Below are 26,941 nucleotides of genomic sequence, written 5' to 3' on the forward strand. Positions count from 1 at the left end.
AGGCGGCTGCGGCCCCGGGCTGAGCACCCCTAGTCCCGAGAAGCCCCTCGTTGGTGCGAGGACCCACGCGGCGCCGCGCCCCAACCCCGTGGCCTCCGGCCGCTGCCTCCACCCCCGCCCGAAGGGTTTCACATCTGGGGAAACCGAGGCGCACAGCAGGACGGCCCTGGGCCTGGCGGGAAGTGGCACAAGGAGGCCGGCAGGGGGCGCACCCGGCCCACCCTGTCCCTTCCAGACCGCGCAGCCAGGGCCCAGGCAGGGCGGCTCCGGGAGGCTGGGGCCGCCGGGGCAGGAACCGCCGCCCGAGCCGAGGTGACGGGGAAGCTTCACCTTCCTCCCCGACGCCCCTCCCTAGCCTTGTCCCGGGCGTACCGCAGGGCCTGCGACCAGTCGCTGCCTCCGCCCGGGCCTCAGCGTCGGTGCGATCCCAAGGCCCACCTCCCCAGGCGGCGCCCCACCACGGGGCGGCGGCAAACCCTAGGACCCATTTTGCGGATGAGGAAACAGAGGCTACCTTGTTACAAGGTGATCAGATCTAGTGCTGGAGCCTGGGTCTTCCAGCCGCGCGGGCAGGTGAGCCCGACGCCCGGGCCCGGGTCTCCTGGCGCACAAACCCCTGCTGGTTAATGAGCCGCCTCGTTAGCGCATCCGGCTTAATTGCGGCCCCGCCTGGGCTTGTTTATCCGAGGGCGGCTCCAGGGCCTCGCGAGCGACTCTGGGGACCAGGGCTCAGATAAACAACCCGGGCGCAGCGGGAGACGTGGAGGAACCGCTCCAGCAGCTCAACCTCGCCAGGGCACCCGCAGGAGAGGCGCGGCCTCAGGCAGGCCTGGGTCCAGCCCGGGCTCACCCCTCATCGGCTGTAAGATCCTGCCCCTTCCCCTCTCTGGCGTCCACTGTCTCATGTGGAATACCGGGACAGCGACCCTCCCACAGAGGAAAACGCCGCGCTGGCCGGGAGGACACGGCCCATCTTTGGCAGCTCTGATCGCCCCCACCAGGAGCTCCTCAGGCACCAGCTGCCTGGTGCTCACAGGCGGGCATCAAGAGAGGCCCATCATTCCCCATTTTACAGATGGACAAACTAAGGCCCCCTTCTCCTTCATCACCTCAGTCTCAGCACAGCTCCAGGGATGCCAGCTGGCTCACGCCCCTTTCTTTTGCTGTTTTCTCTTGTGCCCTAGGGGCACAATTAAACCTCATTCTGCAACTTTACTCAGAGCTGGCACCAGGCAATTTCCCAGAGTGCCCCAGAGATGGGTGGGCAGAGAGGTTAGGGGAACTCTGAGAATGGCTCAGGCCTGGATCCCTCCCACCTGCTCCTCTCCTCTGCAGGGAGGAAGGCAACTGTAGCCCAGTGGGAGGCTGAGATGCAGCAAGAAGGCAGGGCCCAGAGCAGGCCTCCAGGCTGGAGCTCCCAGTGCTGGGCAGTGAGTGTTCCGAATGGGGTGCTGTGGCTGGGCTGTGGAGCTGGGCAGCCTGAGTTCAAATCCCGGCTCTGCAGCCACAGATGTATGACCCCTCACATATCATTTAACTTCTCTGAGTCTCAGTTGCTTCATCTGGAAAATGGGATAACAGTACCCACCTCAGAGCTCATTGGGCTGTTGCAAGGATTGAGTTAACTAACTTTGTAATGTGCTTAAGGCAGTATTTGGCAAGAATGGAGGTGATGTGAGTGTATCCTGTTATTAACAACAGTATGACTGTGGGCATGTTCGGGTATGTGTACATCAGTGTGATGGGAGGTGGGTGCACACAGGGTGTTCACAGTGTGTGGGGGTGAGCCCAGGGACCTGTCTGAGCTGGCTCTCCTAGGAGCCTCCCGGACCCTGCCCTGAAGGCCTCAGCCACCTGGCACCCGGGTGCTCACGGTCTCTGGGGGCTAACCCCCCTGCAGGCGACCTCGGCCAGCTGTGGGGGCCGTGCGGAAGTGGAGCTGAGTGTTTCAGGGATTTAATGTTTCCTGCGGAAGTGGACGGGCCTGCCGCCAGGCCTTTGGGGCTGACCTGGGGGCACGAGGGAGATGGAGGGAGCTGGAATCAATGCCAGCAGAGGGCTCAGGCCGGATGCCCCCTCCTCACTGCCAGCAGTTCCAGAACAGGGCCTGGGCCAGGTGATGGCTCTGCAGGGGCCCCAGGGGCTTTAGGGGAGGGGCTCCCCTAAAGCAGAGATGAGGGACAGGTCACTGTCAGCCCACTGCTGCCCCACCCTCACCCCAACAAGCTAGAGTGCAGCCGGGCCCCTCTTGCCTGCGTGTCCCTCCCTGTCCACACACCAGACTTCTTGCTCTCTCCCCTGTGAGTGCAGAGGGGAACCCCCGCACCCTGTTGTCCTTAGCCATAGGCCCAAAGGACCCCTCCCACACACACCCCCAGAGCCCCCTTAGCTCTGCCCTCCAGGCCCTGTCCTGGTTCTTACCTGGGGCTAAGCTAGGTCCCAGAGACTCAAGCTTCCCGGTGTCCCATTCAGGGGAGATGCCCTTCCTTCCCTCTTCCCTCTTCCCACCCCACCCCAAGGCAGCTGGAAAAGACCAGCAGCCCTGGTCCCAGAGACTACCTGGTGGGAGGTGGGGTATTCCTAGTTCACAGGAGCTGACCAACCCTCAGTCTCCTCTCCAGGGCCCTCAGCCACCGAAACCAACCTCCAGGCTCCAGCTCAACCCTCACCCCAAGTCAGCAGAAAACCTGGGGTCTTTCCTGGGGAGACAGAGCCCACCTGGGTGGCGGGGCCCCCCTGAGATGTTTCTCCACCAGGTCAAAGATGAAGCATTCCTCCACCTGTGGCCAGAAGACAGCCCCTAACACGCCTCTGCCTCCTCCCTGCAGGCCCTTCCCTCTTCCCTCCTCTGCGTCTAAGCTCCCCTGATCTGGCTCCTTCACATCAGCCCTCTGTCTCACTATGTCATCCAGGTTGAAGTGCAGTGGCACAATCTTGGCTCACTGCAACCTCTGCCTCCTGGGTTCAAGTGATTCTTATGCCTCAGCTCCTGAGTAGCTGGGATTACAGGCGCGCACCACTATGCCCAGCTAATTTTTTGTATTTTCCGTAGAGACGGGGTTTCACCATGTTGCCCAGGCTGGTCTCGAACTCCTGACCTCAAGTGATCCACCCATCTTGGCCTCCCAAAATGCCGGGATTACACATGCTGGTCTGGTTTTTTTTTTTTTTTTGAGACAGGCTCTTGCTATGTTGCCTTGCCTCAGCCTCGTAAGTAGCTGGTATTACTCACCCCCCATGGCCTTTGTCAGCCCTCTCGTTGGGTAAGCACCTGCGTGGTGATTTATAGCCGCTGTCTTATTTTTCCTGTTTATAGAAGAAGAAACCGAGGCACAGAGAGGGAAACTTGCCCACACAGCTAGAAGGTTGGGCTCCCAACCTCGGTGGCTCTGCTTCCTCTGGGACCATGAAAGGGCCTCGCCCTGAACCACTCTGGCTGACTGGTTCAAATGGCCCCCGGTCCATGCTCTTGGGGAGGCAGTGTCTCCCCACATCAGTACATCCTCTCCCAGCAGCGGGGCTGCCCTGGTGGCCTCTTGTTGCACAGTGTTCTGAGGCCACTGTCTTTCTGGATGGTTTGGCTGCCCCCAGCGCTGACAGCTCCCTCCATCCAGTGGGCTCTCCCATCTCCTTCGTGAGCTCTCGTTCCTCAGGCCACTCCTCAAATGCCGCTGAGGCCCCATCTGCCCTCACCTGAGCCCGGGGGAACCTCTCTCTGCCCCAAGCCCTGGCCTCTGAGCAGCCCTTGGCCCTCCACCCCATCTTAGGCATCTCCCTGCTTTGCTGTGGTAAAGCCCTGCCTGCCAGCCTCCGTGGCCTGCATTCAGCCCGGCCTCTGTGCGCCTCCCATGGAAGGATGTTGAGGAAGGAAGGAGGGCTGGGCCGAGTGATTGCCCGTGGCCCTGGGCATTCCTGGGGCAGTGGAGGGCACCAGGAGTGGGCAGGCCGGGGCTGGAGCCAGGCTGCCCTCAGAGCCAGCAGAGGCGGAAGGCAGGCGGGCTCCAGTGGGGCCATCCACCAAAGCGCTTAGGATGAGTTGGCCGCTATTTAGGGTGCTGTAATATTCATGAAGGGAAGATTAGATATTTAAATTTATTCAGCAATAAATGCGTCTCAGTGGGAGAGCATTCCTCATGCTAAACAAACAAGCAGGCAGGGGCTAATTAATTATTTACAGGAACATGAGGAGGCCTATGGCCCGGGGGACCAGGAGGGCAGCTGTGCTCCTGCTGAGGGCAGGGCACCCCAACCCGCAGGTCTGGACCTGCCCCTGGTCTCGCTATGCTCCCCCATTCCCCCTACCATCCCATGGGGCTGGCCTATGGTGTGCCCTCTTTAGGATTTCTCTTCCCAGAATTCCTGGCCATGAGATTGCTGGTGATTTGGGGCAAGTCACTTAACCTCTCTGAGTCCCAGAGCTCTGGCCTCAAGAGAGTGGTGGGGGCTGGGAGGGGGGGCTCATGCCTGTAATCTCAGCACTTTGGGAGGCTGAGGTGGGAGGGTCGCTTGAGCTCAGGAGTTTGAGACCAGCCTGGACAACATAGTGAGACCTCATCTCAAAAAAAAGAAAAAAGAGTGGTGGGGAGCACTGAGATATGCTGGGAGGTGTCAAGGGGAATGGAAGACTGAGGGCCAGGGGGGTTAAGCAACTTGTCCAAGGCCCAACAGTGAGAGGAGGGGCAGAAACTAAGATCTACAGTATTTTATTTATTTATTTATTTATTTTTCGAGATAGGTTTTTGCTCATTGCCCAGGCTGGAATGCAATGGCATGATCTTGGCTCACTGCAACCTCTGCCTCCTGGGTTCAAGCAATTCTCCTGCTTCAGCCTCCTGAGTAGCTGGGATTACAGGCGCGTGCCATGATGCATGGCTAATTTTTGTATTTTTAGTAGAGATGGGGTTTTGCCATGTTGGTCAGGATGGTCTCGAACTCCTGACCTCATGATCCACCCACCTCGGCCTCCCAAAGTGCTGGGATTATAGGTGTGAGCCACTGCGCCTGACCAAGACCCACATTATTAACCCTCATCTTACGGAAGTAGTGATGGGCTCTGAGAGGCAAAGCCACTTTCCCAGAGCCACACAGCAAAGTGTAAGGCCTTGCCTAGGCAGCTCTCACCCCTGCTCCCCACCTTCCTAGACTCTTGTGGGCCCCAAGGGTAGGGAGGTGAGCAGGAAGCAGGGCCTGGTTGTGAGGGTGAGTGGGGCCTGGGCTGGCTGGGTCTCCAGCCTGCCGTGTGACTACAGCGTCTGGCCCTACCTCTCAGGTGCTGAGTCTCATACCTCTCTAGCTCAACCTCACGCCTCTGAAATGAGCTTTCAGGGGCTGTGTGGGGGGATCCCCTTTTTACAGATGGGAGGCTGAGGCTCAGCCACGGACTTCACAGGCAGGGGATTCCTTTGCCCCGTCATGCTCTTGGGGGCCTTGTACCCCAGGGACAGGCCGCACTGCCAGGGTAGAGACGCCCCTGAGAAGGCAGGCAGGAGGGGCTGGGGACAGAGGGCCTTGGGGAGGCAGAGATGTGAACTGGGGGTTGGGGGAGGGGTGTGCTTCCCTTCCAGCCCAGGAAGGACCAGGGGTCTGGGGTCCAGGGAACACTCCCGCCTGGACAGCTAGGCACAACCTGGAGGGCACTGGCAGCCGAGTCTTGGTGCAGCCCGTGCTGGTTTCCCTTTCTGGAGGAGGGCTACAGAAATACCAGATGCTAAGGCAGAAAGGGGCCAGGCTCCCCGGGAAATGGGGAAACTGAGTCTCTGAGAGGGTACCAACTGCATCAAGGGCAGACATCTGACCTGCTGCCCCAGGCTTCAAACACTGCAGAGGGAAGGTTTAGCCACAAAGCCTGGATAAGTGACCCACCCAAGGGTCCTGCACTCTCTTCTCTCCCAGCCCACTCCTCATTCTCTACCTCTGGCTTCTATTCAACTCTCAGGCCAAGAACCTGAGTGATATCCCATTGCCGAACCATCTTTGCCTCTGCCCACACCCTCCTGGTCACCCATTTAATCAACAAACCCTAGCCAGCCCCGGCTCTGTGCTAGGCTTGGGCTCAGCCCAGTGGGGTGCAGAGCCCATCCTCACCAGGCCCCACCCTCTCGGTACCAAGGCGGGTGGGTGCCCCAGGGAGAAGATGGATGGACAGCAGCTCTGTGATGTGATCTGAAATTCATTACGGGGTGAGATCAGCTCCTTAAATGGGGATTTGAAAACATTAGGGCTTCATTATGTACACAACGGCAGTGCCTCATTCATCATGCAAAAATCACTCCCGTTATTAAAAATCCCTGTGGCAGCTGCATGCAGGGGCTTGGTGGCATCGTGCCTGCTGGGGGCAGAGCAGGAGCTCCATAGCCCTGCCTGGTCAAAGCTGTGGCCATGGGACAGGGGCCCAAGTCCCAGCATCCCTCTTACACAGGGGGCCAGCTGCGGGGTGGGGTGGGAAGTGAGGTTCAGCTCCAGGGATTTAGTGCCTCAGTTTCTTCATCTGCAAAATGGAGACACTAATGATGCCTCCCATAGGGCTGGGTGAGGGTGTGTGAGATTCTGCAGGGAGAGGTTCAAACGGCGCTGGTGGCCATGTCATGAGTACTGAGAATGCCTGGCTGCTGTTGGCACCATCATCATCAACTGGGGTCAGGCAGGGGTGGCAGGAAGGCCTGGGGGCCTTTCCCTGGGGAAGGGCATGCGCCACCTGTCATAAAACCTCCCATGGCTCCCAAGGATACATGGAAAAAAATCCTCAACTCCAACAAAGCTTTCAAGGACTCTACTCTCTGGGGCTCCCTGCAGCCTCCCCCTCAGATGAATTCGCTACCTCCCGTGCCCCTCCTACTGGCTCCAAATTCTGCACCATTCAAAAAATGTGGACGAGGGCTGGGGGGTGGCGTGCCACGTGCCAGCCCTGTGCAAGGGCCAGGAGTCCTGTGGCCGCAGTTCTAGGGACAGGACACGCAGCTCTAAGTTGTGGCAGTGGTGAAAAAGGAGAAGGGGAAAATTGAGCTGGACTAGAGGGAGGAGGGAGGAGCAGGCTGTTCAAAGGATGAGGTGGCCCCTCCCAGGATGTGGCATTTGAGCAGAGCCCTGAGTAATGAGAAAGAACTGGCTTTGGAAGGAGATGGGGAGGAGAGTCCCGGATGAGAGTCAGGTCGGAGAACTCAGGAAGGGCAGAGCCATGTGGCGGGAACAGGCCAGCAGGTGAGGCTGGGAGGGGGCGCTGCCTCTACAGGACCTCCTGGGCGGTGCCAGGAATCGAGCAATCGGGAATTGGTTGCAGCTCAGGGGGAAGTTTCCAGCAGTGGAGGGATGTGTTCTGGTTCGGCCTCTGGGCCCTCTTCTGTTCCCTCTTTCTGGCACGCCCTTCCCTTCTATGCTGAAGCACAGCCCTACCCCTGCCCTTTGCCAGACAGCCCCATGCCAGAGGGTCCTGGCACGCCCACCCTGCACACACAACACCCATGAGACCGGCACAGGGACAGGTGCGGGGACTGCCAAGCCCCTTGGGCTGCCTGCTTCTTCTGAGCTCAGCCCTGCTGGGGAGGGGAGGGCCGCACACAGTCCCGCCTCCAGAGGGCTGAGGCTGGCCACAGGTCACGGAGGTCACGTTATCTGCTCGTGGAGCAAGGCCACGGCTAATCGGAGCGGCCGGAGCTGAGCCTTTTCCTAGCGGCGGCGGGAACCAATCACGGATTAGCAGCGGCCGGGCGATAGGAGATAGCGCCGGAGCAGGGCGCTGAGCGCTTGCGAGCCGGGCCGGAGTCGAGCGCTGAATACTTAGAGGCCTAGGCGAATCCTCCCGGGCCTCCCCGTCTACGAACAGAGAGCCAGTCAGAGCCAGAGAGGAAGAACGACAGGAGAAGGGAGAGGGAGCCAGAGAGAGGCAAAGTGTGGAGGGAGAAATGGAGAAAACGAGGGAGAGAGGGAAGTGGCAAGAGAAAGACCTGATGGAGAGAGTCAGGGTTGTAGGGGAGAGTGCTCGGCTGGCCCCCAAGGTCCCAGCATGTGTGTGAGGAGGGACGGCCCCTGGGTGGCGGCTTCTGAGCCGGTGAGGGAGTCTGCGGTGGGGCCTGGGGTGAGGTGAGAGGTGTGCTCCACGCACACACAGGCGCCCAGGGTTGGGGTGCGGGCACGGGACAGGGAGTGTTGTCCACATGGCAGGCCTTCACTAAACAGAGCAGTGGAGGGGGTGTCGGAGGGGCTGCCCTGACATGGGAAGGCGAAACTAGGTGGGAGGGTTGCGACAGGAAGGCGGAGGAGCACTCGGACCCGGGAGCAGCGTGTGCAATGCCCAGCAAAGTGCCACGGGAAGACAGCCAGGGAAGCCCAGCCACCCTAGCTTCTCTTGGGTGGGAAGGAGCTGGGCCCGGTGTAGGGGACACACACACACACACACACACACACACACACACACACACACACACACACACACACACACACACACACACACACACACACACGGGCTTGCCCTGTGGGCACAGGGTGCAGGGGTGCTCAGGGCCGACGGCATGGGGCAGGGGCAGCTGCACCCACACAGGCAGGCCCACTCGTGCAGTTTGGGTGGGGTTGCTGACCTCAGGAAGGCCCCAGACAGAATGTGGGGAGGGTGGGGATGGGGTTCCATCCTGTCCTGACCGCCTGCCGGGGATCTGCTTGACTCCCTCTCACCCACCCCAGGAGCTGACCCTTTGGGGCGCTGGCCAGGCTGGAGTAGAGATGGCGGCCACGCAGCCAGAGGAAGGCGGCCCTGAATTAATCTGTCACTAAAGCTTGGCCGTGGCAGGCGCAGTCATGATTTAGATGAATAATTGAAACGCTCCGATACATTTATTATCCCTTTAGTGCAAAAGTGGCAGAGAAAGACGAGGGGTAATTGAAAAAGAGCGCACAAATCTCCCCGAGAAAGCGGGCTCCTTATCGCCGAGTAAACATTTCAGTCCTAATAAACAGGAGAGACACGCGTCAGGGCCCTGTCGATTCCCATCCTGATTTAGGACCTGCCTGCCTTCTTACCATACAATAGGAGAGTGTTTTAAAAAATGTTTTTATTGAGCCAGTAAAAGCTTTCTAGGAGGGAGGTGGGAGAGAGGAGGGGCCCTGGCAGTCACCAGGCCAAAGGGTCTGTCGGGAAGGCTGGTGGCTGCCCCAAGCCCATCAAGCCTCCCTGAAGCTGACACAGGCCCTCTCCCTGGGGGTCCTCCATCCTGCTCTACCTGCAGAACTCCTATTTAGCCTTCGGGACCCAAGTCAAATGCTCCCTCTGCTGGGAAGCCTCCTACTAAACTGGGTCTCCCTGAAGGCTGAGTCCCAGCATTTGGCATAGCCCCCTCAACTCAGAGACAGCCCCAGGGAGGAATGGGCAGTAGGGGGAGTAAGGGGACTTCCCCGGGACTCACTGCATTGCCAGCACCATCTAGTTCGGCCCCAGGGCCTGGTGGGTGGGGGTTCAGGCCCAGAGTGAGGCAGGCACAGTATTCCTGTGCCCTCCAGGTTAAGTCCCTTTAGCCCCAGCAGCCCCTGGGGCTTTCACTGCACTGGGGGTGCCCGGGAGACTCCCGTCTCTGCTCCCATGAGGCTGCAGCCCTCTCTTGCTATGAATCACCACACATTTGCTGTAAAAACAGTGGGCTTGGACCCCAAAGCCCTGCAGGCCAGGCCCAGTCCCATCTTCTGAGCCCCAGTTGTGCCTGCCCCTCCTGGCAGGAACTCCACGCCACCACCTACACCAGGGTGTTGGCTGAGGTATGGGCTGGGGGGTTGGCTGGGGTGTTGGTTGGGGTGTTAGCTGGGGTGTTGACTGAGGTGTTACCCAGGGTGTTGGTTGGGGTATTGGTTGGAGTGTTGGCTGGGGTATTGGCTGGGCTGTTGGTTGGGGTGTTGGTTGGCATGTTGGTTAGGGTGTTGCCCAGGGCACTGGCTGGGGTGTTGGCTGGCGTGTTTGTTGGGGTGTTGGCTGGGGTGTTGCACAGGGTGTTGGCTGGCATGTTGGTTGGGGTGTTGGCTGGTATGTTGGTTAGGGTGTTGGCTGGCATGTTTGTTGGGGTGTTTGGGGTGTTGGCTGGGATATTGGTTGGAGTGTTGGCTGGGGTGTTAGTTAGGGTGTTAGTTGGAGTGTTGGCTGGGGCATTGGCCAGGGCGTTGGCTGGTGTGTTGGTTGGGGTATTGGCTGGCATGTTGGTTGGGGTGTTGGCTGGCATGTTGGTTGGGGTGTTGCTTGGAGTGTTGGTTGGGGTGTTAGTTGGGGTGTTGGCTGGCATGTTGGTTGGGGTGTTGGCTGGGGTGTTGGCTGGCATGTTGGTTGGGGTGTTGGCTGGCATGTTGGTTGACATGTTGCTGGGGTGTTGGCTGGGGTGTTGACTGGCATATTGGTTGGTGTGTTGGGGTGTTGTGTTGGCTGGGGTGTTGGCTGGTGTGTTGGCTGGGGTGTTGGCTGGGGTGTTGGTTGGCATGTTGGCTGGGGTGTTGGTTGGGGTGTTGGCTGGCGTGTTGGAGTGTTGGTTGGCATGTTGGTTGGGGTGTTGGTTGGGGTATTGCCTGGCATGTTGGTTGGGGTGTTGGCTGGCATGTTGGTTGGCATGTTGCTGGGGTGTTGGCTGGGGTGTTGACTGGCATGTTGGTTGGTGTGTTGGCTGGGGTGTTGGCTGGCATGTTGGTTGATGTGTTGGTTGGGGTGTTGGCTGGTGTGTTGGCTGGGGTGTTGGGGTATTGGTTGGCATGTTGGTTGGGGTGTTGGTTGGCTTGGGGTGTTGCTTGGAGTGTTAGTTGGGGTGTTAGTTGGGGTGTTGGCTGGCATGTTGGTTGGGGTGTTGACTGGGGTGTTGGCTGGTGTGTTGGGGTGTTGGCTGGCATGTTGGTTGGCATGTTGCTGGGTTGTTGGCTGGCATGTTGCTGGGGTGTTGACTGGCATATTGGTTGGCATGTTGGTTGGGGTGTTGGCTGGCATGTTGGCTGGGGTGTTGGTTGGGGTGTTGGAGTATTGGTTGGCATGTTGGTTGGGGTGTTGGTTGGGGTGTTGGCTGGCATGTTGGCTGGAGTGTTGGTTGGTGTGTTGGTTGGGGTGTTGGTTGGGGTATTGCCTGGTGTGTTGGGGTGTTGGCTGGTATGTTGGTTGACGTATTGGCTGGTGTGTTGGTTGGGGTGTTGGCTGGCATGTTGGTTGGGGTGTTGGCTAGGATGCTGGTTGGGGTATTGGCCAGGGTGTTGCCTACTGCCCCTCTCCATTGAGGGACTGGCAGGCTGGCAGTCCCCCCCAGGGTGAGGGGATGGGAGGAGGGTGCCAGACTGACAGCTGTGTCCCCAGCTCCCAGGGCACACAAAGGGTGACACTCACTGCGCCACAGATGTTAATTATTTACTTCAGAGCAGGAAGCTCTTCTAGGGGCTCAGAATCTCCCATAATCCTGCCCTCAGGGAGAGTACGGAATGGACTCCGGAATGGCCACTGGAATGGTGGGGAAGCAGGCAATGAAGAACAAACACAAAACACAAGCAGGGAACCAGGGCTGTGGGACAAAGACATGGAGCAGTGGTGTCAGGGTTCTGGGCAGAGTGGCCAGGGCAGGCAGGATGGCCCTTGTGCTTGTTCGAACAATGGGTGGGTGGTCATGGGAGGGGCGTGGGTAGAGGCCTGAACTCATGTAGGAGGGATGTCCAAGGACTCCAGGGGAAGACGGGTGTGTCTGGGCAGAGTCAGGTGGGGTCTAACTTGGGCAGGTAGGGGACTAGGGCTGGATGAACTCAGAGGATGGTGGGAGTAGCAGGGGTACAGGGGAGGGCAGAGCACCTCCGGGGCCCAGGCTGGGCTCCATTCCAGCCCCAGCCTCATCCCTACCACAGCCCCCTCCCCGCCACCTCCACTGTGTTCCAATCACATTAGCAGAGTGACAGGCCCAGCAAGCACTAGCGGCGGCTCCATAAATCTCAGCCCATGTTAAAAGGCTGGACTCTGGGCCCACTTCCTCCAGGGGCACCCGCCCCGTCCATCTCTGCATCAGTCGGGTTGTGTGAGAGGCCTGTGCCAGCCGCTCCTCACCCCTAAATGCTGGAAGGGGAACCAGAGAGGCTTCCACCGTGCCCCTGAGTGGCCAGGGCAGCGCCCCTCCACTTCCTAGAGTGAGGTTACTGGCCATCTGTGAGCCACTCCTGATTTGCCAAAACATCTGTGGTTTCCACTGGTTGCCCTTGGGTAAGGCCGCTGCTTAATGCATAGAGTCCCTCGGATTGCAGTGGAGGTGCCACCTCCTTCTAGAAGCCTTCCTGATGCCCAAGCAGGGACAGGCACTCCTCATCAAGCTCCTACGGTGCCACTCCTACCCCACGCCCACACCACAGATCACCCACCTTTTCCTGTAGTTCATTCATTCAATAAACTTTTTTTTTTTTTTTTTTTTTTTTTTTTTTTTTTTTTTTTTTTTTGAGACAGGGTCTCACTCTGTCACCCAAGCTGGAGTGCAGTGGTGCGATCTTGGCTCACTGTAGCCTCTGCCTATGGAGTTCAAGCAATTCTCCTGCCTCAGCCTCCTGAGTAGCTGGGATTACAGGTGTGTACCACCATGCCCAGCTAATTTTTGTATTTTTAGTAGAAAAAGCTAATTTTTGTATTTTAGGGTTTTACCATGTTGGCCAAGCTGGTCTTGAACTCCTGACCTCGTGATCTGCCCACCTCAGCCTCCCAAAGAACTGGAATTACAGGCATGAGCCACCACTCCCAGCCTTAATTTTTATGTTTTTAGTAAAGACAGGGTTTCATCATCTTGGCCAGGCTGGTCTCTAACTCCTGACCTGAGGTGATCCACCTGCCTCGGCCTCCCAAAGTGCTGGGATTACAGGCATGAGCCACCATGCCTGGCTCCTTGTTCCTTGTTTTTTGAGACAGGGTCTAACTCTGTCACCCTGGCTGGAGTGCAGTGGCACAATCACAGCTCACTGAAGCCTTAACCACCCGGTCTCAAGTGATCCTCCTACCTCAGCCTCCCAAGCTATGACTATAGGCACACGTGCTACCATAGTTGGTTGATTTCTTTCTTTTTTTTTTTTTTTTTTGGAGAGATGGAGTCTTACTATGTTCCCCAGGCTGCTCCCAAGTTCCTGGGCTCAAGCAATCCTCCTGCCTCAGCCTCCCAAAGTGCTGAGATTACAGGCTGGGATTACAAACATTTATTGAGCACTTGTTGTAAGTGCCAGCCCCGGTTCTGGGTGCAGAAGATAGTCTTTCATTTTCAGGGGGTAGAAGACAAGGAACACCATATATAAGTAAATCATACAGCACGTTAGAAGGAGACAGGTGCTCAGAAAAATTAAAACCAGAGCAGGGCGGGGGCCGAGGGAGTGCCAGCATGGGGCAGGGGAGGCAGCCGCAATTTCAGCTAGGAGCCAGGGTGGGCCCTCCTGAGAGACGACATTCAAGTGAAGGCCTGTCAGAGTGAATGGAGCAGCCGCGTGGACAACTGGAGCAAGGGCACTGCAGGCAGAAGGAACTGCCAGGGCGAAGGCCCGGAGGCAGGAGTGGGCGGCGCCTGTCCAGGGAGGCCAGGGTGGCCGGAGCAAAGTGGGGAGGGTGGCAGCGTGGAGGTGACTGTGAGAGGTGACTGGGGACCTGACGAACCATGCTAAGGAACTTGGCCCAGGCCCTGAGTGAGATGAGAACCCTGGCAGGGTTATGGCAGAAGAGACTTGATGAGCTGGTGTGGGACTGAAAGGCCCACCCGCTTTGTGATCCTTTATCTTCCTGAACTGAATAACTAACGATCTCGCTCCTCACAGGCTCTCTGGACTCCTGGGCCATCTCCCGTCTCTGCGCCTCTTGGCTGGGCTCCAGCCATTCCTGTGTCAGAGCCTCCCTAAATTCCCCTCCCTCTCCTCCACTTCCAGGCCTTTGCCTGCGCTGTTCCCTCTGCCCGGGACACCCTTCCCAGCACTCTTCACTGGGCTCACGCCTATGCATCCTCACATTGCAGTGGAGGCACCACCTCCTTCTAGAAGCCTTCCTGATGCCCAAGCAGGGACAGGCACTCCTCATCAAGCTCCTACGGTGCCACTCCCACCCCCAAGCCCACACCACAGATCACCCTGTGTCTTGGTGGTGCTCTCGTCTGCACTGGGAGCTCACGGGACAGAGGCCAGGCCCATCTGTGCCCGGCAGTACCTGTCCCAGCACCCAGCTCAGGGCCCGGCACACAAGGGTAATGAATGAACAGAGGAAGGGCAGGGTGCTGTGGGTGGGACACGCAGGTGTCAGGTCTGCAAAGTGTCCACCAAAAGGACAGGCTTCGGAAGAGGGTCCTAGGTGGCCTGTTTTCAGGACCACAGTCCCCAGCAAAGCCCCTTATTCTGTGAGGCCTCCAGGGAGCTGTGACCTCCATGGGGACAGCTAGAGGAGAATGGGGAGGAGGGAAAACATTTCAGCCACAAACAGACCCCCATTCTGCATCCTGGCTGGTCACTGACAGCTCTTAACGCTGCTCTTATTTATTCCTGACCTTCATGCCCCTTTTATTTTTCCCCCTTTTAAAACCTGGCCTGGGCCCCGCCACTACTGCTGTAAACATGGCCCCCAGGATTTATCCGACGGCGCATTAACCCCTGGCCCCTGGCTCACCAATCATCCTGCTGCCTGTGCAGACAGCGGGCAGCCCGGCCAGCTGGGGGGCTGAGGGACTGGGCTAAGGGGCTGATGTGGTCTGCTCTGGGTGGGCTGGCCATGGAGGCAGGTGCTGGGGGTACAGGGACACCCCCGCTTGGTACCTGTGACCTGGCCTGTATCACTTGCGGCCAGGTCCACCCTGACCTCTGACCTCCTGCTTGCCTGCCTGGCCCTGCCAGAACCCCTGCTCCATTGTGGTCATTAACAATGGCAAACACAGAGACATCCCAGGGCTGAGAGCTGACAGGTCTCTCCCTGTCCTGGCTGCAGAGCCCAAGGTCCAAGGGCAGGGCAGAGATGATAATTTTGCCCTCACAGGTGGGGAAACTGAGGTCAAGAGGGACAGAGCTGCCCAAGGTCACAGGGTGATCAAGGTCAGGGCTGGGTTTTTTCCACCACACTTGTGGCCCCCGCCCCCCTACAGAGCAGGAGGCCTGCCTTCAGAGGGGTGGGGAGCTGGCCTGGGTTGCCTGGTGGTAAGGGTGCCAGGCCTGCCATCCAGGTCTCCAGCTCTGGGGAGGGAGGCACCCTGTGAGGACAGCGGGGAAGGTGGATGGCAATGAGCTGGGCGCGGGGGGTGAGGGGTAGGGGAGGAACAGACTCGGCAGGGGAGATGCCACACCGCACCCCCACCCCCACCAAGACAGAAGGTCCACTCACCGCCACCGCCTCCAAGGAGGGAGCTGTTGGCTGCAAGAGAGAGAGAGACAAAGGCAGATCAGTGGGGAAGGGGCTGCGATGGGAGTATCAGCCTTGAGGGGAGGATGAGGTCAAGATGGGAGTGGGCTGCCAGCTGGGTCTTCAGACTTGAGCCCTCTGGGGCAGTGGTAGATGATGATGGAGAGGGAGGAGGTTCCTCATGGGCCTAGGGTTTGTAGGGTGGTAGGGCTGGGGACACAGGAAGGTTACCAGGGCCTGCCCGCTCACCTGTACGCAAGTGCATGGGTGGTCCAGAGAGGCAGATGGCCCCTGCCATGGCCCTTTCATTCCTTTGCTCTTTTGCCCACAGTATCTCCTAAGGCCGGTCAGCGCCAGGCCTGGTGCAGAGATGTGGGGAGGAAAGGACCTGTCCCCAGGGCTCACAGTTCCGGCAGGGCACAGCCTTGAAGCCACTAGGAAGCAGCTGCACCTTTGCAACTGGGCTAAGCGCTGCCCAGGGCCAGAGCTGGAGGACTGAGAACTCGGGGCAGCGCGGGGGGCGCAGATGGGGCGGGGGTGGGGGCAGGGCACCCAACCGCAAGAGGGACAAGGCACGCCGGGTAAGGGCCTGGACCACCTCCACTGAAGCCAAAGCCGGTCAACAGTGGGGTGACAGGCCATGTGGCCTTGTGCCTCAGTTTCCCCATGTGGGAGAATAGCCCCACCTCACCGGCTGGTGTGAAGGCCAATAGAGAGGGGTCCTCAGCTCTGAGCCCCACTGCAGGAAGGCCTGGGTCCCCGCCCCCTCCTTGGACTAGGGGTGGCACTGCCAGGCAGAGCTGGACTGACAGCTTTGTGGCTGCCACCTTCCTGCACAGCCCTGTCCATCTCAGTATGTCCGGCTGGCTGCCCCCCGCCACCATGCAGCTGACATGGGGGCAAAGTGAGGCTGGGAGCCCCTCTCTGCAGGAATGCCAGAGCTGTGTATGCCAACACTGCCCCCAGCCTGGGCTCCAGCTCCCGCCCCCAGCCTGGGCTCTGGCTCCCGCCCGCAGCCTGTGTCCGTGGTAACTGTCAGAGCTCATCAGGGAAAGCAGCAGGCGAGGCCAGGCAGGTGCTGCCCAGGCCCAGATGCTGCCCAGGTGAGAGGCCAGCTGTGCTCGCCCCTCTACTGAGGAGTACTGGCTCCCAGGTGGGGCCTTCAGCTCTGCACACGGCTTTGCTACCCACCCCATCTGCCCAGTCCATTGCAACCCTTTCTGTAGAAAGGATGGGGGGACACAGAGCCAAACTGGGCCAGCCAGGCTGTGGGCCCAAGATGCCATGAGGATGGCATGGATGCTGCTAAGTGGTGTCGGGTGGCTCCGAGTGGCTGGTCTCCCAGAGCTGACAGCTCTTCGCTTGGGGAATAATTAATTCCACAGCCCGAAAACCCAAGGCTGCAAGTTGCCACGTTACTTGCGAGATTAATACAAGCAGCTAATTAAGATGGAGAGGCGAGGAGCGGCTGGGCGCTCCCAGAGCAGGGGTGGGGGCCGCGGGAAGTGAGGGGGAGGTGAGCTGAGTGGTGCCAGCAAGGCAGTGGGAGCATGAGCCGTAGTCGGAGCCGGAGGGAGAGCAGGGAGCGGGACCACAATGGGCTGCCCAGGCTGGCCCCGGACAGGCTGCAGAGGGGTGGGCCCCCCAGTGACTCTGGGTGGGGCCTGTGCCCATGAATGCACATTTTTTTCTTTCTTTTTTTTTTTTTTTTGAGACGGAGTCTGGCTCTGTGGCCCAGACTGGAGTGCAGTGGCACCATCTTGGCTCACTGTAACCTCCACCTCCCAGGTTCAAGCGATTCTCCTGCCTCAGTCTCCTGAGTAGCTGGGATGACAGGCACGTGCCACCACACCTGGCTAATTTTTTGTATTTTTGGTAGAGATGGGGTTTCACCAAGTTGGTCAAGCTGGTCTCAAACTCCTGACCTCAAGTGATCCACTTGCCATGGCCTCCCAAAGTGCTGGGATTACAGGTGTGAGCCACTGTGCCTGGGCACGAATGTACATTTCTGCTGACCAAGACTATTTGCTGGGTGTAGACTGGGTGCTGGGCACAGATGGGCCCATTTATTATCATAACAAAGCCACAAGGGAGGTGTGATGGTTCCCTTCTCAGAGAAGGAGACTGAGGTTCAGGGAGCTTGAGTCATGGGGTGGCAGCAGCAGAACTGGAACAGAGTCTTTCTGACTCCAAAGCCAAGCCACAAAGCCAGCTGACCCCAGGGACACTGCCTGAGGGTCGGTCAGAGGGACTGCCTTTCCCTGGCCAGGGGTGGGGCCTGCCTTCTCAAAACCAGGCAGAGCACCCTGCAAGCCCGAGATGCAGCCTCCACCCACTCCCCACCCCAGCAGGTCCAGCTGCAGAGGCGAGGGCTGGGCGTCTGGGCAGCGCCACCCCAGAGCTAGTGAGGGAGGAGGGGCATCTCAGGTCTCGGTCCAGCTCCAGGCCCCTCAGCCTGGGCAGTCCTGGCAGCGGTTGGCAGCTGCCCTCCTTGGCCCCTCCCCACATCCCCCCATCACCTCTCTCTCTTAATTAACACCGGCCACAAATGAGCTGGCTCCTGCTCAAAGACGGCACCGTGCCAAATAGGTTGGCAGCGAGCCTCGAAGGGGTGGTAGGGGAGGGGTGCTGACCTGCCGTTCTGCGGGCCCCTGTGGGAAGGTGATGCTATCCCCCTGCCCACCTGGCACCCCCAAACTCCACTGTGTGTGGCCTGCACTGCACCCAGCAAGGTGAGTGGGGTGAACTGACCTGATAGTAACCTGGCCAGAGCCTGAGGAGGGGTGAACTGGGGGCAGAGAGAAGACTTCACTGGGTGGAGGTGGGGGAGGCCAGGCCAGGAGATGTGATTTGCCACAGGTGGGAGAGAGTGGCTGCGGCCTAGTGCTGGGGGCTCAGACTCGGTTGTACAGAGGACCTGGTCCCAGGCCTGACCCACACCCAGTGGGCGCCCGGGGAGGCCAGTCTTCTGTGTCCCCTTCTCCAGCCCCCGTGCCTGACATTCCACAGGTGAGGGCTCCGGGGGGCAGGTGGCCGACCTGGTGCCTGGGACCCAGTTCCTCAGCTCCTCTTTTCCCTGGGCCCCCGTTCTGGTGGTCTCCCCTGGGCCTGGACACCCGGCCACATGGTGCCTCCATAAAGCTGCCTCCAAGGCCAGACAGCTGGACCAGGCTATGCAGGGGAATGGCCTGGAGGCTTGCAGAGAGGAGTCTAGGGCGGCTGTGCCAGCCGACGCCAAGAGACAGCCTTCCGGGTGTGGCCACCCAGCCCGCCCAGCCCAGGGCAGGGCCTCTCGGGTCTCCCTGCTCCTCAGGCCTGTGTGCACCCCAACATCTTGGCCTGTGGCCGGCCCTTCTCATTTCAGCTAGTCCCTGGCACCGGCTTGAGCCTCTAAGTCCCTTCTCTACTGCATCCCATACCCACCTCAGTTTGCTGGGAGGTTCTGGTCCTTATACAAGTCATCAACCCAGTTTCAGAGGAGGAAACTGAGGCTCACGGAGTATCCGGGGACTGGGGAAGACGGAGCTGGGCCCGGGAGCACTGGTTGTTACAGCTCCTTTTCTTGACCCCCAGCATGCCCGTCTCGAAGGGCTCTTGTTGCTGAAGGCATGGTGACTTCAGGCAGGCGGTGGCCGCGTGAGGTGGGGGATGGGCACTGGACTGCGAGTCCAAGCTGGGGCTCATGACCCAGCCCCACCCAAGGGACCCAGACCTGCTCCCAGCAAACAGTGGTCTTTGAATGCTGTGTGGGGCTGAGTGGGGGACCCGAGCCTGGCCCTGGGAGCTTGGAGGGGCACAGTTTGCTTTGGCTTTGGGTGGGGGTGGGGCCTCCCGGCAGCAAGCACACCCTGGAGGCTGTGAGGCACCCTGGTCTGCGGTCTGCTCTTGGAGTCTGCAGGCGGAGGCAGCCCGGCCCCATCGGGTTCCCCCCACCCGAGGATGTGCCTGCACCATGCTCCCTGGGATTTGATTAACTGGCTCCCACCCCAGTGCTGTGCCTGTGACCTTGGGGTGGCACCCCTCAATGCCAGTCACTGCCAAGTCCTCTGTCCCCTGCTGGCGGTCCCTGGGGACTGGGGGCCTGGAAGCCTCAGTCTCCATCTCCCACACACCCCTCCTCCCGGCCCTCCTCTATCTACCCCAGCACTTGCTGTCCCTGAGGGCAGGGCGTAGTAGCTCCCCAGTTTGTGCCCAGCTCCCAGTCTAGTTAGAGGCTGGCAGGTGGCCGCTGCCCAGCGAAAGGGAGAGGGCCAGACCTGAGTGTTTGGAAACTGTCATGACAGGTCACAGGAGGCCTGAGGCACAGGTGGCACCCAGCCCTTCCTCCATACTCCACACAAAACATTTGAATTCAGTGCCAACTGGGTGCCAGGGTTGTGCTGGGCAGCAGGCACAGAGAAAAGAACAGTATGTAGTCCCTGGGCCTTGGAAGCTTCCAGTCCTGACCGGAGGCGTAGCTGGGAGCAGAATTGAGAGCTGCCCCAGGTGTGGCGAGGGGAACGGGGGCGTGTGGGATCTGCTGAAGTCTGCAGACTGGGAAGGCTTCTCAGAGGAGGTGGCATTTGAGCTGAGGCTTGAGGGATAAGAAGGCATGGAGGGAGGGGCACAGGGACGTGCATGAGGACGGCACCCTACCAGCCAACACCTCACTGAGAGAGCGCTGCCAGTCTCCCAGGGCCCAGGCAGGACCAGCCTCCCCGCTGGGCACAGCAGGCACGTGCTTAGGCCCATGACACTTTTAGGGGCCCACAAAGATGTTGTAGTTCTTTTAAAATCAGAAGAAAACAATGAACTTTTAGGTCAAAGACAATGTTATCAGATAAAATATTAATACATTTGTCTTGACGCTAACCAAGTCATAAAATATAATTTATTTGTGATGGAGGAAAGGGACCAACCAGGTGGAAAGCCTGGGCCCAGGCTGGGTGAGCTTGGTGTGCGCACAGTTCACTCAATCCTTTCCCTGTTTGGAAGACGTGATTACAAACCCGTTTCACAGATGAGGACGCCGAGCTATGGAAAGTGATCCTCTCACAATGTACATTTGGAGAGGAGGTAAAATCTCCTATTTTGCCTTAGCTGCCCCATGAAACCCGCCGCACCCAGCGGTGGGGAGCCTTGGGGGCCTTGGGAGCCTTAGTGAGAAATGAGAAATCCCTTTGCTCTTAGGATAAAGACTGGCTCCTTGCAGATCTCCAGGCCCCATAGACCATCTCCTCCCCTCCTCCTCTCCCTCTGCCGTACACATGGTCCTCAAACTTGCCCCATGCTCTGCAGCCCCAGGCCCTTTGCATAGACTCTGCCATGGCACCTCTACCTGGAGGAGGCCCTCATCATCCCCCACCTCCTCAGGTCTCCTGGGCCCCAGTGATGCTGTCCTGGGGGGCCACGAGTCATTATCACTGCCTCCAGAATCCCCTCCCTATGTTTTTTTGGAAATGAAGCCTCACTGTTGCTCAGGCTGGAGTGCTGTGGTTGGATCTCAGTTCACGGCAACCTCCGCCTCCGGGGTTCAGGCGATTCTCCCACTTCAGCCTCCCGAGTAGCTGAAAGTCTAGGTGCAAGCCACCACACCTGGCTCATTTTTTTTTTTATTTTTAGAGACGGGGTTTCACCATGTTGGCCAGGCTGGTCTTGAACTCCTGAGCTCAGATGATCCACCCACCTCTGTCTCCCAAAGTGCTAGGATTACAAGCGTGAGTCACACGCCCGGCCCCCAGGTGCCTATCTTGATACCCCCACTCCTGCCCTCAGGTGTCTCCCCCACGGTTCTTCTCCAGCTCTCAGCACAGTGCCTGGCTCACCGCAGGTGCCCACTAATGAGTTCCTAAAGGAGCCCATGGGCATTACAGATGGTTCCCAGAGTCACTCAGCTGAATTTGAGCTGGGTCTGCCTGCCTGACTCACAAGCTTCAGCTCTCTATCATGGGCCATGCAGAGAAGCCCCTCCCAGGGCCGAGGCCGGGGGCCCTCGGGAGGCAGGACCTGGGCCGGGAGCTGTGTAGGCGACAGGGGCTGCTCCAAGGGCAGTGGCAGGAGGCCCGAGCCACGAAGGTGCTCAGGTGCAGGAGCTGCCTCTGCTGTTCCCTGACAGGGACGAAATCCTCCAGTCCAGGGAGGGGGGCTGCTGAGGGTGGTGAGGGGCGCTGTGCGGGGGCCGGGACATCAGAGGAGATGCAGTGACCCGAGGAAAGCGCTGAGCAGGTTCCTGGGCCAGGGAGAGGCCGGGCGAGCAGGCACAGCGGTGACTTTGAGGCGGGCACGGCCCACCTGCAAGTCCCTGGAGGCCGCCTCCACTCCCCCTGCTTGCTGCTCTGCGCCTCACCGTGGCCTCAGCTGCCTGGAGGGGCCCCGGCCAGGAGTGGGGGGCTGGGGGCTGCTCCCCTAAGTCACCCAGTGTCCTGGCCTGACCTTCATTCTCCCCTCCCCCTTGTGAGCCGGATCTCAGCCTTCTGTCCTCTGACAAGTGTGCAGCCAGCCCCACCGTGTGCCGGGTGCTGGGACACGGATGGGCACAGCCCTGCTGGCACATGGTGCATCAGCTGGCCGGGAGATCGTCAAGAAAGACAGCACAAGAATCAACTTGCATAAGAATCCCTGTAAGTGCCAGAAGCCTCGAAGGAAATGCAAGGGGTGGGGGTGGCAGCAGGCAGTGGGTCTGGAGGGGCAGGCGGGGCCTGTTGAACCCTGGAGCTGCTGTGAGCAGCACAGCCAGGCAGGGGTGGGGGACGAGGAGCAAAGGCCTTGAGGCCTTGGGGGCTGAGTGAGGAGCAGGGAGGGAGGACAGAAGTGGGGGGGTCTGGCAGGAGCAGCCCCTTGGGGGCCTTGAGAGCCTTAGTGAGAAATGGGAGCTGCTGGGGGGTTTAGACAGAGGACGGATGAACCACACAGGGAAGGGACTGGGGGCACAGGAGGTGGCAGGAGGGGCCTCCTGGCTACTGCAGTGTCCAGGTGACCCCTGCCTCCGGGATGCCTCTCAGACTTCCCCTGGGGATTGCAAGCCTCCTTGGTGCTCCCACAAAGTGCATTCCCCAGCATCCTCCTCGCCCTCCCCGAGCCCAGATCCCCGCCATCAGCACAGAGCCTGGCACCTCCAAGGGGCTCCGTGACTGCCAACTGTCCCACCATCTGACCAGCTGGCAGGCCTGGCCCCACAGGGGGCTTAGGGGAGCGGGTTTTGTTCTTGAGAAATCGATGCCCCATTTCCCGCAGGCCAGCGGTGGGTATCCGTGTGACTTGAGGGCGAGTCGTTTAAAACATGTTTTAGATTAGAAACACCCCGCAGATGGAATAAAATGTGAAATGTGCTGGATTTTGAAGATAAAATAAGAGACTTCAAAGGCATCTCAAGCTGTGAGAGCAGTTGCTTGTTTGACAAGCTCTGTCCCCCCAGGCCAAGGTCACTGTCCTCTGAGGGGGGGCGGCCCAGGTGGAAGGTGGGAGGCTTCCTGGACATTCCCCAGGGGCCAGGGGAGCAGGGGCCTCACTGGAGGGTGAGGGCCCCCATTTGTGGGCACCAAGCGCATCCCCAGCAAGCTTCCACATGGAATTTTTTTTTTTTTTTGAGATGGAGTCTTGCTCTGTTGTCCAGGCTGGAGCACAGTAGTGCGATCTCAGCTCACTGCAACCTCTACCTCCTGGGTTCAAGACAGTCTTCTGCCTCAGCCTCCCAAGGAGCTGGGACCACAGGCGTGTGCCACCATGCCGGGCTAATTTTTCTATTTTTAGTACAAACGGGTGTCACCATGTTGGCCAGGCTGGTCTCAAATTCCTGATCTCAAGTGATCCGTCTGCCTTGGCCTCCCAAAGTGCTGGGATTACAGTTGTGAGCCACCACGCCCGACCTCCACATGGATCTTTGACCATCATCTTTGCATGTGTGCACACACCCTCCTGCCCCACTTACACATGGGGAAACTGAGGCCCAGAGAAGAGAAATGACTTGCCCAAGGCCACAGGCTTCAGTGGGAGGAGCCAACATCCTTATGCTTTGCCGGCCCTGGTCCTGAAACCCCCAGCTGTGATCTCGGGTCAGCTGCCCCACCTCATCCATATGGTGGGGTGATCATTTAACTGAGGCCCTTGTGAGGCATAGATGATAAAGTTAGAAATGCCTGTAAAACCTACAGCCTCATAGGGCTTCACTGTGCCACTGGGCCCCAAAGCTGGGGGAGCTGGTTCCTGCGGGCGGAAGGTCCCAGCATCCTTGGTAAGTCAGGGAGAAAGATTTGAACCCCGCTGGTCCAGGGCTAAGCCCCTCACCATGTCTTCTCTGACAGGAGCCTGCGAGCTGCTCAAAGCTGCTAGGGGTGGCATCCAGCTGTGCCTCCCACTAGATTCCCCTCGGTCTCCTTCTTCTCACCGTGCCCATTCCAGGCCCTCCTTCCCCCGACTTGCCTTTACCTCAGGGCGGTCTCCTTCACTCCCACACACCTCCAGATGCCCCCTGCCCGTTCACCCACGTCCACTCCACTCTACAGCCCCTCTTCCTGGTCTAATCAAGGCATCCCACCCCCACGCCTCTCCCCATAAAAGCCTCGCAGTTCACTGTTTAAAGCTCAAAGTAGGTGATGTGGCTGCGGTTCCAGCTGGCCTGGGCCTCTCTTGTCTGCTTCCTGCCTGGGTTTCTTGGTTTCTGTCTTTGCCTGGCTGCCTGGGCCCCTGGAGACCCAATCTCCTGGCCAGTCTCACCCCAAGCTGGCCCCTAAACCCCTGGCAACATGGAGGTCCCCCTCAACACCCCCTCTCCAAGCCCTGTCCCCAGGCACCTTTCACTTACTAGTATTTTGCTAAGTAAGAAATTCATGTTCATTCCACCAAATGGAATACCATGAGCATGCAACACAAAAACAAGAGAAACGCAAGTCAGCGGCTCGCTCAGGGCGCAGATTCGGCTCGCCCCATTCCCGTGGCCCTGGAGGACCTTCCAGACTTTAAAACGAAACAAAAAATAGCTGATGACACATTTATCAAGCAAGTTCTCTGTGCTATGTATTGGGCCAAGTATTTCCAGTGGCTTCTTTCATTTCGCCCTCCCGACAAGAGCCCATTGAGGGGGTCCTATGATTTTTCCCACTTTACAGATGAGAAAATAGAGGGTCACAGAGGCTGAGTGACTTGCCCAAGGTCATGCAGCTGGGGAGTGGGGAGCTCAGTCTGAATGGGCTGTCTGGCTTCCATGGGAGGACTGAGCTGCTGTGCTGCTGGACCCCCAGCTGCTGCCTGGGCCTCCCCTCCCCCGGGCGCCATGGGGTAGGCACTCAGCATCCCACATTAGCATAACCATAAGCATCCCTGAAACTCAATTACCAGGAGATGGCTTGGGCCCCAGCCAGCCGGGCAGTCTCCATCCTTGCAGGAATGAGGGGCTGGGGATCAAGGGAGCCTTGGCGGGTGGGAAGGCGGAGGGCATCAGAGAAGATGAGGGAGGAGTTGGGGGGCCTTAGAATGGCCATGGACCGCTCAGCGGGTGGGTCTTGAAGGCAGCCTTGACCCCTAGGAAAGGTCAAGGCCCAGCCCCAGCTGGGCAGGCCCGACTGCCCAGTAGGAAGGGTCATGGGTTCCTCTGCACCCAGCTTGCTGGGTGACCCCAGAAAGCCCCTTGCCTCTCTGTGATTCAGCTTTCTTCTAAAAGGACAAAACCAGAAGCTATTTTATTGTTCTTTAATTTTTTAATTTCTTTTTTTTTTTTTTTTTTTTTGAGGCGGAGTCTTGCTCTGTCTCCCAGGCTGGAGTGCAGTGGCCGGATCTCAGCTCACTGCAAGCTCCGCCTCCTGGGTTCCCACCATTCTCCTGCCTCAGCCTCCCGAGTAGCTGGGACTACAGGCGCCCGCCACCTCGCCCGGCTAGATTTTTGTATTTTTAGTAGAGACGGGGTTTCACTGTGTTCGCCAGGATGGTCTCGATCTCCTGATCTTGTGATCCGCCCGTCTCGGCCTCCCAAAGTGCTGGGATTACAGGCTTGAGCCACCGCGCCCGGCCTAATTTTTTTTGAGACAGAGTCTCACTGTGTCGCCCAGGCTGGAGTGCAGTGGCGCTATCTGGGCTCACTGCAACTTCCACCTCCCAGGTTCAAGAGATTCTGCCAGGCCTCAGCCTCCTGAGTAGCTGGGTCTATAGGCACATAACACCACACCCATCTGATTTTTGTATTTTTAGTAGGGACTGGGTTTCACCATGTTGGCCAGGCTAGTCTTGAACTCCTGACTTCAAGTCAAAGTACTCAGATTACAGGTGTGAGCCACTGCACCTAGCCGGGGCTATTTTAGTAGAAAACAAAACAGGGGTTTGCAGGAGGAAAGAGTGAGCACCAGCTCTGAACAGCCAGGCCAGCCTGGGCTCCCCCTGACTCCCAGATCCCCATCCCAGGAGGCCTGGCTGCTGTAGTCTCCTACTTCGGCGGCTCCTCAGCTGCCCCTCACCCCTCCATGCCTTCCTCTCCCAGCAACTGGTGAGCCTTTTCCATGCATTTCCTGCATGCATGAAATCAACCTCAAAACAGTGGAAGCTGCAGAGCTATCCACTATTCTGGATTTGCATGCATTTTCTTTAGAGTTTTACTATGCATGCCCCTCAATAAGGTAAGACAGGTTCAGTGTCTTTGAGTTTTGTATAAACAGGAGCTCCCAGTTTGCTGTTATCATTCATTCCAATGCTTGTGAGATTTATCTGGGCAGGCCCACACTGCTCTCATGGGCCCCGCACCTCTTTTTTCTTTTTTTCAGATCGTCTCGCTCTGTTGCCCAGACTGGAGTGAGTGCAATGGTGGGATCGTAGCTCACTGCAGTCTTGACCTCCTGGGCTCAAGAGATCCTTCTGCCTCAGCCTCCCAAGTAGCTAGGACTACAGACACACACCACCACTCCTGGCTAATTTTAAAATTTTCAGACCAGGTGCGGTAACTCATGCCTGTAATCCCAGCACTTTGGGAGGCTGAAGCAGGCAGATCACAAGGTCAGGAGTTCGAGACCAGCCTGGCCAACATGGTGAAAACCCGTCTCTACTAAAAATACAAAAATTAGCTGGGTGTGGTGGTGTACAGCTGTAATCCCAGCTACTCGGGAGGGTAAGGCAGGAGAACTGCTTGAACCTGGGAGGCGGAGGTTGCAGTGAGCCAAGATCGTGTCATTGCACTCCAGCTCTGGGAGAGAGAGCAAGACTTTGTCTCTGGAAAACAAACAAACAAAAATTTCACAGAGACGGGATCTCCCTATGTTGCCCAGGCTGCTCTTGAACTCCTGGACTCAAGTGAGCCTCCTGCCTCAGCCTCCCTAAGGGCTGGGATTACAGGTGTGAGATACTGCGCTCAGCCTCGTGGGCCCCTTTTCACTGGTGTTTAATGTTCCATAGTGGAACTATCCCATGCCAAGCCACCCATTCTCCCACTGACCCACAGTCAAGCATGCTTGGTTTTGTCTCATGCAAACACTGTGGCAGTAGCATCTTTACACACCCCATGCACACATGCACCAAAATTTCTCTTGGGTCCACGCTTAGGAGCAGGCTGCTGGGTTGTGGAGTGCGCATAATCTTAACTTTACTAGTTATTGCCAAATTGCTCTGCAAAGTGGTTGTTCAGATGATCGCTTTAAAATATAAATTAGATCATGTCACTTCCCTGCTTAA

The 26,941-nt window shown here is 58.5% G+C and overlaps 1 protein-coding gene across 4 annotated transcripts in view; it reads right to left on the reverse strand.

Moving 5' to 3' along the window:
* Nucleotides 1–26,941, reverse strand: part of MACROD1 (mono-ADP ribosylhydrolase 1) — a 168,679-nt gene that overhangs the window by 1,825 nt on the left and 139,913 nt on the right. For 3 of the 4 annotated variants that reach the window (XM_010376873.2, XM_010376857.2, XM_010376866.2), the window contains exon 4: nt 15,299–15,328. The exons of the other annotated variant lie outside the window; for it this stretch is intronic. In XM_010376873.2, the coding sequence (XP_010375175.2) occupies nt 15,299–15,328 (30 nt within the window). The remainder of the gene's footprint in view (nt 1–15,298; nt 15,329–26,941) is intronic. 4 annotated transcript variants of the gene reach the window in all.

The sequence above is a fragment of the Rhinopithecus roxellana genome, chromosome 15, assembly GCF_007565055.1.
Source record: "Rhinopithecus roxellana isolate Shanxi Qingling chromosome 15, ASM756505v1, whole genome shotgun sequence".
Lineage (NCBI taxonomy): Eukaryota > Metazoa > Chordata > Mammalia > Primates > Cercopithecidae > Rhinopithecus > Rhinopithecus roxellana.